The sequence below is a fragment of the Prionailurus viverrinus genome, chromosome B4 (assembly GCF_022837055.1).
Source record: "Prionailurus viverrinus isolate Anna chromosome B4, UM_Priviv_1.0, whole genome shotgun sequence".
Classification (NCBI taxonomy): domain Eukaryota; kingdom Metazoa; phylum Chordata; class Mammalia; order Carnivora; family Felidae; genus Prionailurus; species Prionailurus viverrinus.
Window position 1 is genome coordinate 128970388 of NC_062567.1, and position 10675 is coordinate 128981062.

Genomic DNA, 10675 nt, shown 5'->3' on the forward strand with positions numbered 1-10675 from the left:
TGTGTTCACGAGTAAAACAAAAAGGCACCTGTCAAAACTCTAGTTGGTCAATGTCACTTGCAGCTTCTTGGCCGAATTGGAGAACAGTGTTTTCTTTTGAGAATATTCCATTTAGAGTTATTTTCTCCGGTCCGTGTTCTAGTGACAATGCGATGGTCGTAGATGTGGCACGCTGGGAAGTTGAATCTGCATTATTAGCGTTTTCTCATCCCTCGCTTAAGTCAGCAACACAATAAATCAAGCCCTGACGTGCAATGTTCACCAATTTCCGTGGTGTAAATACTCCCACTGTGGCCGATGTCCCTGAACACCGAATCGGGAAGATACACGTGCACAGAAATTATAGAGCGTTTCCACCATACAAGATACAGAAGATGTAAATAAACTCAAGAGCACAGGGACACCTGGCTGGCTCAGTCGGTGGAGCGCGGGACTCTTGACCTCGGGGTCTTGGGTTCGAGCCCCACGTTGGGTGTAGAGATTACTTAAAAATAAAATCTTTAAAAACAAAGAAAAAAACCTCAAGAGCATAAACAATAATAAAATGCGGTGAAATAATTAGGAAGTGATGAGTGAGTATCACCTTTGTTTTTAATGTAGTTAATTGTAAACGTATATACTTTAACTTTTAAAATGGCTGCGCTTAATCGTGTCACAGAATTGCAAAATATATGACCATCAGCTGTCGGCAGTCAGCCCGCCATTGCCTATAGTAGAAAAGAGTGCTGGGATCCTAGGCTCTGTGTGGGCGGGGCCTTCTAGAAGCTCCAGGGTTGGAGGTCGATGTGCGGGGCTCTCAGGCAGGCTTCTGGGGGGGGGGGGGGGCGGGCATTGAGCAGAGCACTGGTTTGGGGTGGGGGCACGGGCTGGGGCCAGAGGTGGAGGGCCGGTGGGTGTCTACAGTGGAGACCTCCAGCAAGCCAAGGAGTTGGGATCTCATTCCGCAGACCTGAGGAGGTTTGGGGTCTGACAATGACGTGGGGGAAAGTGGTGTTGGGGTGGGGGGGGCTTGGGAGGGCACAGGGCCAGCGTCAGGAGCTAGGACGGTGACCGAAGGAGAGAGGGCTGTCGGAGGGTGTGCGGAGAGGAGGGGTTAGGACTGGGTGACTGGGCCCAAAGCAGATAGAGGAGAGCCCCTAGGGGCCCTGAGGCTGGGCGGCTGTGCAAGGCCAGGGAGCCGTCTGGAGCTGAGTGGTGGGTGAAGCATTCAACTGAAGGGAGACCCGGGCCAAGGGGAGTTAGGACCTGAGTAGGGGAGGGGGCGTGACTTTGGGGTCACCTGACATAGGGAGGGGTGCGATGGGGGAGGGACCAGTGTTGTTAAAGGCTCTCTAGAGGTCAGAGGACAGAGTGGGTGGGGCATCTTCAGGCTGGGTGTGGCTTAACACCACAGCCTGAGTCAGCTGGGACACCCTCAGAGACCCCCACCCCGAGGGCCTCAGACTGTACTTGGAGCCCTTCGACGCCCCAGGGGCTACCTTTCTGGGTGGGTCCATTCATAGCCAGGGGTACCCGAGCAGCCTCTTGGATTTTACTCTTAGAACCTGCATTAGATTTCCTTTGGGAAAAGATTTCTGTCCCTCCAATGAAGTTCGAAAAGCACTGCTCTGACTTCTCAGCTTCTCGATGGGGAAGCCGAGGCCCAGAGAGGCGGTGAGACCTTCAAGCGGGAGGCAGACCTGTGTCTGCATCCCAGGCTTCCTGGTCCCCGTGGGGCCATTGGACACCACAAAGGCTGTCGGTGTTTCATCCTGTTAGGTTGGGATGGGAATGGTGCAGACGGAATTGGGGGAGGTGAGAAGGGAATGATGAGGAAACCAGCCAAAGACGGGAGTGGAGGAGGGGCCCCAGATGGGGAGGGTGCCAGACAAGAGGAGCTGAGCTATCTGTGTCCCCTCGCCGGCCCAGGAGGAGGTGGCTGGGGATTCAGCAGACCCTGGAGAGCAGACGGCTGGGGAGAGATTCCCCAGCCTGGTATCTTCGTCCTGGAATCTTCTTTTAGCTTGTGGGGCTTCCGTGGACAGCAGCTGGGGGGGTGGGGGTGGTTCTGGGGCTTCACCCACTGGGGCTTTAGTGCCTCCTTTGCCTCCCTCCAGCCTAATGTGGGGGGGGTGGTGGTTACAGGCATTTCTTCGTCTACTTTGATCCCTGTCAGAGGTGGCTGCTGGACACCTTGGGCCTTCGGGAAGATATGTCAGAGAGAATAACACTTGGCCTTCTAGGAGCCCCTCCTCCTGGTCTCGGTCCTGCCTCTGACCCCCTATTAACTGCCGGGTCCGCCTGCCTGATCTGGCCCTTTAAGAACATCGGTTCCCCACCCCCTGTGCTGCTCCCATCTCTGTAGGTGGGTTTATCTTAGGGACCCTCATGAGTTGGCCTTATGGGCCTGTTTTATAGATGAGGACACTGAGGCTCAGCGTGGGGAAGGGGCCCGTTCAAGTTCACTCCGGTACAGCGAGGCTCTGGACCCGGTGTGTGGAACTCCAAAGCTATGTTCTGTTGTTGTCACTGGAGGGACATGGAGGACACATGCAGAGGGACAGATGTTCCCCGCCCCCCACTCAGAACACCTGGACCCAGGAGGCCTGGCCCTTAAAGCCCTCTGGTGTGGCTGCTGGACAGGTGGAGGGCGGTCCCCACCCACCGTGCCCTATGGTATCGGGTGTGTGTGGGGGGGGTGGAGTATACTGTCTTATCTGGCCCTCTGCTTCGATTTCTTCTTGGGGCTCTTGCCCTTCCCTTTTGAATGATCTTAAATTTAAATACATAAGAAATATGTTTACATTTTCGAAAATAATTCAAACAAATCAAAAGGTTAGAAATAAACACCCGAGCTCTCCTTCCCCTGCCTGCTCCCACCCCAGGGGTCACCTTGGTTACCTTTGAGCACATCCGTATAGTTTCCTGTTGCTCTCGAAAGAAATTTACCACCACCTTAAATAACCCAAAGTTATCATCTCAGGGTTTTGAAGGATGGTAGTCTAACTCGGATCTCGCCGGGCTCCAGGTGGGACCCATTTCCTCACCTTTCCCGGCGGCTTGTGGCCACCTGCGCTCCTTGGCTCCTGGCTCCTTCCTCCATCTTCAAAGCCTGCAACGGAGTCTGGTCCCCCTCGCTTCCCGTCATTGACTTTCCGCGGTCACTTCTCCCTCTCTGCCCTCCCGCCTCCTCTTTTGCAAGGCTCGATCCCACCATTTATTTAAGGGCTCCCCCATTAGGGATTCGGACCGTGTCCCGTTTTCATCTGTTTCACCCTCGTCCGCAAGTCTTTATACATGTGACTTTCTGCTAGTTTGAGGGATGGGGTTACTGAAAGTGTGGTGACGCCATCAACTGCCCTCGGCACACCCGTCACAGCTGAGTCTCCCAAGCGGTGGGCATTAGCAGTCTTCTAAATACTCGCCAGTCTTCTCTGCAGGCCCTGTGTTGTGATGTCATCAATTTCCGTTCACTTACTCAGCACCTGCCCCAAGTCAGGCCCTGGTCCAGACGCCAGGGACTCCGAGCTGGGTCAGGTCTTCCCTGTCTTGGGAGAACTTCTAGTCCGGCAGAAGCAGAGCCTTCGGAGGCAGGGGAGAGGCCGTCCAGAGGCAGAGCAGGGAGGACACTGAGCTGGGCTGCAGGCCAAAGTCAGTTATCCCGGAAGAGAAAGTAGCAGAAGAACGTTCCAGGCAGAGGGCTTAGCCTTAGCTAAAGCTCAGAGATGTGAACATGCCGTGACTGGCCTTCCTTGGTGGGGAAAGGCCCAGGCTGAGGCCACGAGGGTCGGACAGGGGAGCAGGGACTTGGCCCCACAGGGTAGGAGCCTCGGAAGGGTTTGAAGCAGGAGAGTGACAGGGTGAGGTTTGTGGACCGGGGGAGCAGGCGCAGGTGCGGCCGGTGGCTCCCGGCTCCGGGGAGGCGAGGTGGAGAAGCCTGCCCCTGAGGCTCCCCGCCTCGGGCTGGGGAGGGGGCCCGTGTCCTGGGCAGTGGGGGCAGCCCCGGGACGTGCTGGCCTCCCGCCCGCAGGAGGCGTGCGAGCGCAGCCTGGCCGAGATGGAGTCCTCGCACCAGCAGGTGATGGAGGAGCTGCAGCGGCACCACGAGCGGGAGCTGCAGCGGCTGCAGCAGGAGAAGGAGTGGCTCCTGGCCGAGGAGACGGCGGCCACGGCCTCGGGTGAGAACCCTGCGCCCCACGAGCCTCCCAGCTGCGGCCCCTGGCTGAATCGGGGAAGGCTTTCGATAGGAGAGGGGGGGTCTCAGTGCCAGACTTGGGAAAACGCACCAGGGGGGGTTGGAGCCCCTAGAACTGGCCTCTGCTCCTACTCGAGAAAGGGAAACCAAGGCAATGAAAGGATCCCCCCCTCCCCCGCCCCTACTGTCTCCCTGGGTTGTGACTCCTCTCCCTCAGGGGCCTGCGGCCACTGGGGGTTTCGCCCCCAAGCCGTACACACGCACGGAGCCCCAGTTCCGTGCCCAGGTGCGCGCTCTGTGCTGCGGTGGAGCCTGCTCAGCCACAGAAGTGCCATCTCCCCGGGTGAGAGGGCCGGACCCTGGGCAGAGCGGGAGGAAAGGCGTGAGCCTTTGCCAAGCCCCGTTCTGGGGAACGCGAGCACCCTTGGCCCTTGCAGTGCCTGATCGAGGGCCCCCACTTAACAGATGAATAAACGGGCGCAGAGAGGTTGGTGACTTGTCCAGATGGCAGAGCGGGGGATGGAGCTCAGAGCACCCTGATTGCAAAGCCGTGCCCTGAACCCCACCCCCTGCCCTCCCAAGCCGGAAACAGGAATGCCCGAGACGTTGGACAGCTCCCTCCCTCCCTGTGTTCACTGCGCACCTGCTGTGTAGGTCTGGTACATCCTAAGCACTTCCGAGCGGTTTGCAGAGTGACAGGAAAGGACGAGAGAAGTCACGTGATCCAGAACTTTCCCACCTGCCAGCGCTATGCCACGCGCTTCACACCCCCGGCCCGTTGGCCCCTCGTCGCAAACAGCCTGGGGCCAGTGTGTTTTGCATTTTAGGAAGATAACTTAGTACATCAGTTAGATATCCTTCCCAGCAGAGTCTGGACTCTCCCCTGGAATCTAGCACTAAGGTTTTTACAGTGAAATTTCTCAGAGTCATGCTGAACGTGGGCTGAGAATGACCGCAAGTGGCCCCTGCGTCTGTTCGGGTCAGGGATTGCCACCAAAAGAGTTATGAAAAGCTCTCAGTGTTCAGAGCCTTCGGATTTTAGAATTATGGATAAGATTATGGGTGAGGGCTCATTTAATCCTCCCAATAACCCTGCGTGAGTGTGGAAACACTTGGTCCTTGGTTGCTCACAGCCCGAAAAATAAGCCAATGGGAGCATTTACTGGGCCTTTACTTTGGACCAAGCATTGCTCTAAATGCTCTATCTGCATCTTCCAATAACCCACGAGAGAAGGTGCTATTGGTAACCCCGTTTTCCAACAAGGGACTGGAGGCAAAGAGTGGTTAGGTGCCCTGCGTAAAGTTGCCTAGATTTGTACCAGCTGTGGCCCCTGCACTCCTGACCGCCGGGCTGGGCAAGGGAGCTGGGCCTTGTTAAAGAACCCTCCAGGCTCTGCAGGGATGGCGGGCTGTGTGGGGCCTTACACGGACATGACCAACAAGACGTACCAGTGGTCAGATGCTGAGGCGTCTCCCCGGCACTGTCCCGTCAGACAGGGATTGTCACCCTCCCCTGATAGATGGGCTCAGAGAGGTCTAGCAACTTACCCAAAGCCCCTCAGCTCCTGATACAGCCTGGTCCAGTGTTCTTTGCTCCTGCCTGCATGGTATCTGTGGGGCCTTGGAGGAGGTGGAGCTTACTGTTGCTGACCCCTCCCCAAGATCCCCCCATGCCTCTGCCCTGCCTCCAGCCATCGAAGCCATGAAGAAGGCCTACCAGGAGGAGCTGAGCCGGGAACTGAGCAAGACACGGAGTCTCCAACAGGGTCCAGATGGCCTTCGCAAGCAGCACCAGTAAGCTGGCATCCGGACCCTGGGGTCTGTGGGCTGGGCCTCGTTCTGAGCTAAGGGCCCAGCTGGCCACCTTGGTGTTTATGAGGCAGGAACCTATGCCGAGGCCCCTCGGCAGAGGACACATCATTTTGCCCCCAGCCGAGACTCCCGATCAGCCACCTGGCACAGGGAACAGAAGCGGTGGGGCCTCAGCCAGACCCCCGTGCCAGTCCACAGAGATAGCTCTTCAGACCCCTTCTTCAGCCTCCACCTCCTCTTCCGGTTAGTGTCCCCTAGAGCTGGGCTGCAGTACCACCCTCGGCCAGTAGGTGTCCCTTCTGGCCACGCAGCACAGTTCTGGGACGTTAGGACCTGGGAGGCCTTTGAGGCTAAACTCAGCCCCTCCTACGGGAGGCACCTGCGGCCCGGAGAGGCTGTCACCAGGTCACAGCCGCACAGTGGGCTGAAGGCAAAACTAGGGCGGGAACCCGGAGTCTGGGGCTGCTTTGAGTCTATCTTGCCCCGAGTCCCATGCCGTCCTTGCCGTCCTCCGCCCCGCACAGGTCGGACGTGGCGGCGCTGAAGCGGGAGCTGCAGGTGCTGTCGGAGCAGTACTCGCAGAAGTGCCTGGAGATCGGGGCCCTGACGCGGCAGGCCGAGGAGCGTGAGCACACGCTACGGCGCTGCCAGCAGGAGGGCCAGGAGCTGCTGCGCCACAACCAGGTGAGCCTGGCCCGGGGTGGGGGGCTCCGGGGACGGCGGTCCATCGTCCCTGCGCTGACCGTCCCTGCCCCCCAGGAGCTGCACGCCCGCCTGTCAGAGGAGATCGACCGGCTGCGCGGCTTCATTGCCTCGCAGGGCACCAGCGACGGCTGTGGACGCAGCAGCGAGCGGAGCTCCTGTGAGCTGGAGGTGAGCGCCCACCCCTGGGCCGGGCAGCCTGGCTGGTTCTCGGGGCCCCGACAGGCCGGCTGTGCCCTGCGGCAGGGAGTGGCATCGCTCCGTGGGGCTGGACCCCGGGGAGGAGAGCCCTACAGCCAGAGTCCAGCCCTCCCCCTCGGGTCCTGCCCCCTCCAGTATCTCCTCTGTAAAATGAAGCTGACACCCCCCCTTACTGGGAGAGGCTGGAGTGAGAAAACGTGTGTGATCCTGGGATCACCCTCGTGTTTTATTTTATTGTACGAAAATTTATATATGGCTCTACTGTGTCTGGAACTTCTGTAAGTCCTTCATATCTGTTCACTTCTTGCATCTTCGAACCGGCAAGGAGAAATCAGAGAGGGCTTCCTGGAGGAGCCTGCCCATGGGGTGCGGTGGGTCTTGGTGCCGGTTGGGGGTTGCATCTTAGGGGCCTGAGGCAGAGAGAGCCAGGCTGCAGGGTGCCGTGGGCCGGGGTAGCCCTGGCCTTTGGCCCTGGGTCAGCCTGGCGCCCATGACCCCAGGTGCTACTGCGGGTGAAGGAGAACGAGCTCCAGTACCTGAAGAAGGAGGTGCAGTGCCTCCGGGATGAGCTACAGACGCTGCAGAAGGTAGGGCCTGACTGGGGGCCGCTGGGGAGGGAGCCTCTGGACCCACCTGTGAGCGCCTGCTCTGTGCCAGGCACTCTCCTTGCCTCCTCATGTCATGGCTCTCCTCGGGCCTCTCCCGAGGACAAGGTGTCCTTGTCCCTATTTGGAGACAAAGAAACAGGCTAAGAGAGGATAAGTGACTTGCCCACGGCCACACTTGCTTTTATTTATTCGGCAAATTTTTATCGAGCATCTACTGTGTGCCGGGCACCGTGCTAGGCGCTGGGGAGACAGCTGTGAACAGGAAAGACCCAAGTCCCTGCGGGGTGGAGCATGCGTCCCAGTGAGGAAGCTGCGTGGCTGGCAGTGGGGAAGGGCCCGGATTTGGGTCCAGGGTTGTGAGCCTGGCCTGCCTGGTGCCACGTCCCTAAGTCTCTGTGACATCCTCTGTGAGCATGTGTGAGTCAGACTCATGGAAAGGGCCCAAGGCTTGGGCCAGGCCGACCCGGTTCACATCCTGGCCGCTCACTGCTGAGTGGCCTTTGCCTCCCTGAAGCTCAGCTCCCGTCTCGAGAGGTGAAAATGATCCTGGAGGCTCACTGGGCCGTGCCGGGAGGGTGTACTCAGGGCTAGGGGTTGCCGAGGGGGCACCCCAAGGGACAGGGCCGTAGGGCCGTGCAGGGGCCCGGCTGCTCTGTGCCGGCAGAGAGCACCGTGGGCCTGGGCCAGGTAGGCAGGGCCAGGTCGGGGAGGCCTCGTGGCCTCACGGCCCCTCCGCGCCCTCCCAGGACAAGGAGCGCTTCACTTCGGGAAAGTACCAGGATGTGTACGTAGAGCTGAACCACATCAAGACACGGTCAGAGCGGGAGATCGAGCAGCTGAAGGAGCACCTGCGCCTCGCCATGGCTGCGCTGCGGGAGAAGGAGTCGATGCGCAACAGCCTGGCCGAGTGAAGGTAGGTGCCGAGGGGTGGGCACGGCCGAGCGGGGGCGAGGCCAAGTCGGGCACTGGGCCTGGAGGTGCGAGCCCAAGGCTCATCCACACCCGACTCGCCGTGCCAGCGGGCCCAGGGCGCTTCCTTCTCGTGGCCTCTGTTTCCCTTTCTAGAATGGGGACAGCCACACCCGCAGCCTCATCAGCCCGCGGCCCTCCTCCCCGCTGCTGGCTCAGCTGCGTCGGCCGCGGTGGCAGGTGCCGTGCGCTGGCCCCACCTTCAGGCCTGGCAGCGTGGCGCGCATCCCTCACCGGCCGCAGCGCTCCTGCCACCGAGCTCCACACCTCCGACATCACGGATGGAGCCCGGCCCCCGACTTGGTCTTACGGCCATCTCTGATTTACCAGGCTTCGGAGCATTTTTATGGTGGCTTTCCTAATGCCGGGTCTACCTGGAGCTTCTGCTTTCTTTCTTTTTTTTTTTTTTTAAATTAAAAAAGTTTTTTTTTTTAGTGTGTATTTATTTTTGAGAGAGAGACAGAGTGCAGGCAGCAGAAGGGCAGACAGAGGGAGACACAGAATCTGAAGCGGGCTCCAGGCTCCGAGCCGTCAGCACGGAGCCCGACGCGGGGCTCGAACCCGCGAACCGCGAGATCGTGACCTGAGCCGAAGTCGGACGGTCAACCGACTGAGCCACCCAGGCGCCCTTGGAGCTGCTTCTTTCTGACCAGTCCTTGTGGACTTCCCGAGACGCGCGGGAAAGGCCACCCTGTGGGCCAGGCCCAGCCCCGCCCTTGCCTGGCCTAAGCCTGCTGCTCCCCGACTCTTGTCTTCCAGGTCCTGGTGGCCCAGCCCCGCAGCAGACGCCCCCAGACTGAGGGGACCAGTCAGTCGCCCTCCTTCCTGCTGGATGGAAGTCAGAAGCCAAGCTTTCTCCCCGCCCGCTGTGGGCCGCACGTGCACTCGTCCCCACCACACACGCACACAGGTGCACACACGCGCACACACACGCGCACACACACACACACACACACACACACACACACACACTCTGCGTATCTGAGCGCGCCCCTCGCACTGGGTCTTACCTTTTGCACCTTCTTCAGGATTTTATATGTGAAGAGATTTTTATATAGATTTTTTTTCCTCCCCCCCCAACACTTTATACTTTGAAAAACACAATTCCTGGACGCTGGCTCCCCCTCTGTCTCCAGCCACGGGGGGCTCAGGCTTCTGGGCCCGTGGCCCTGCCCCAGGGGGTGGGGGGGGGCGTCCAGCAGGGGCGCAGCAGCGGCCACGGCAGCGTTGACTCTGGTGGGAGAGGCAGGGAGCCAGCCAGCCACCCTCTTCCTACCCTACCTCCCACTAACTACTTCCTGCCCCGAGGGGACCCACACCTTGGGACTCTGGACAGAGGGACAGATGGGCAGAGGGAGCCGGCAGCTCCCTAAGGCTTCACCTCCTCCTCTGAGGGGGTGCTGGGCACGGAACCACTGGAGCCGCCCCATGAAGGCGTTTCTCTTCTGCTCCATGAGCCTTCTTAACTTAATAAAATATTCCCGTGGCTCTGGCGTCTAGGATGGCTGGGGCAGGGCGGGTTATGGAGGTTGGGGCTTCACCACCCTCCCCCCCACCCCCCCGCCGGCACTCCTTCCTGAAGGGCGGCCTGGGAGCTCTGAGGGCGGAGTTGACAACCTAGTTCCTCCATCAAGGCCACGGCTTTGCAGCGCCACGTGGGGTTTGCAGACCAGCCGCCGCAGCCGCGTCACCAGGGAGCCGGTTAGAAACTCCCGAGTCCGGGCCCCGCCCCTGCCTACTGAGTCAGAATCCGCCCTGTGACACGGACCCCCGGCGATTCATGTGCACCTCAAAGCCTGGGACGCCCTGGAGTGGGCGCTATAGGTCTAGGCCTTGGAAAGAGGAGGGGAGCTGAGGCTCTGTCTCTGACCTGGGGCCAGCCACATCCCCTCTCTAAGCCTTAGTTTGCTTTCCTGTCAAATGGTTGCCTTTCAGCCTCCGTCCTCTATTGAGGCTGTGCCCAGAGGTCACGTCCAGCCCTGGGCACGGTGGGGGCGGGTGGTGGACGCGGCCACCCCAGGCCCACCAGGCTGGAGGCCTCATCCCAGCCGGCCAGCTGTGCGGCTCCCGAACCCTGGTCCCGGTTTTGCCAGCCACTTCAAGCCCAGCCCGGCTGTCCGATCTGCAGGGCTGTAGCGAAGGGGGGAGGGCAGGTGAGCTGGCCTCACCCCCCACGGCCTTCCCCATCAATCCGGGCCGGGCACCGGGG

At 59.9% G+C, this 10675-nt stretch overlaps 1 protein-coding gene across 3 annotated transcripts in view; it reads left to right on the top strand.

The window, feature by feature from the left end:
* Positions 1-9954, top strand: part of TRIOBP (TRIO and F-actin binding protein) — a 51016-nt gene extending 41062 nt beyond the window's left edge. For 2 of the 3 annotated variants that reach the window (XM_047866133.1, XM_047866131.1), the window contains 7 exons: positions 4010-4157; positions 5866-5968; positions 6511-6670; positions 6746-6859; positions 7390-7476; positions 8244-8410; positions 9226-9954. In XM_047866133.1, the coding sequence (XP_047722089.1) occupies positions 4010-4157; positions 5866-5968; positions 6511-6670; positions 6746-6859; positions 7390-7476; positions 8244-8408 (777 nt within the window). In that variant the 3' untranslated portion in view covers positions 8409-8410; positions 9226-9954. Of the gene's footprint in view, positions 1-4009; positions 4158-5865; positions 5969-6510; positions 6671-6745; positions 6860-7389; positions 7477-8243; positions 8411-8562; positions 8900-9225 lie in introns of those variants that run through there. The other variant, XM_047866132.1, reaches the window with a different exon arrangement.
* The last annotated feature ends 721 nt before the right edge of the window (positions 9955-10675 follow it).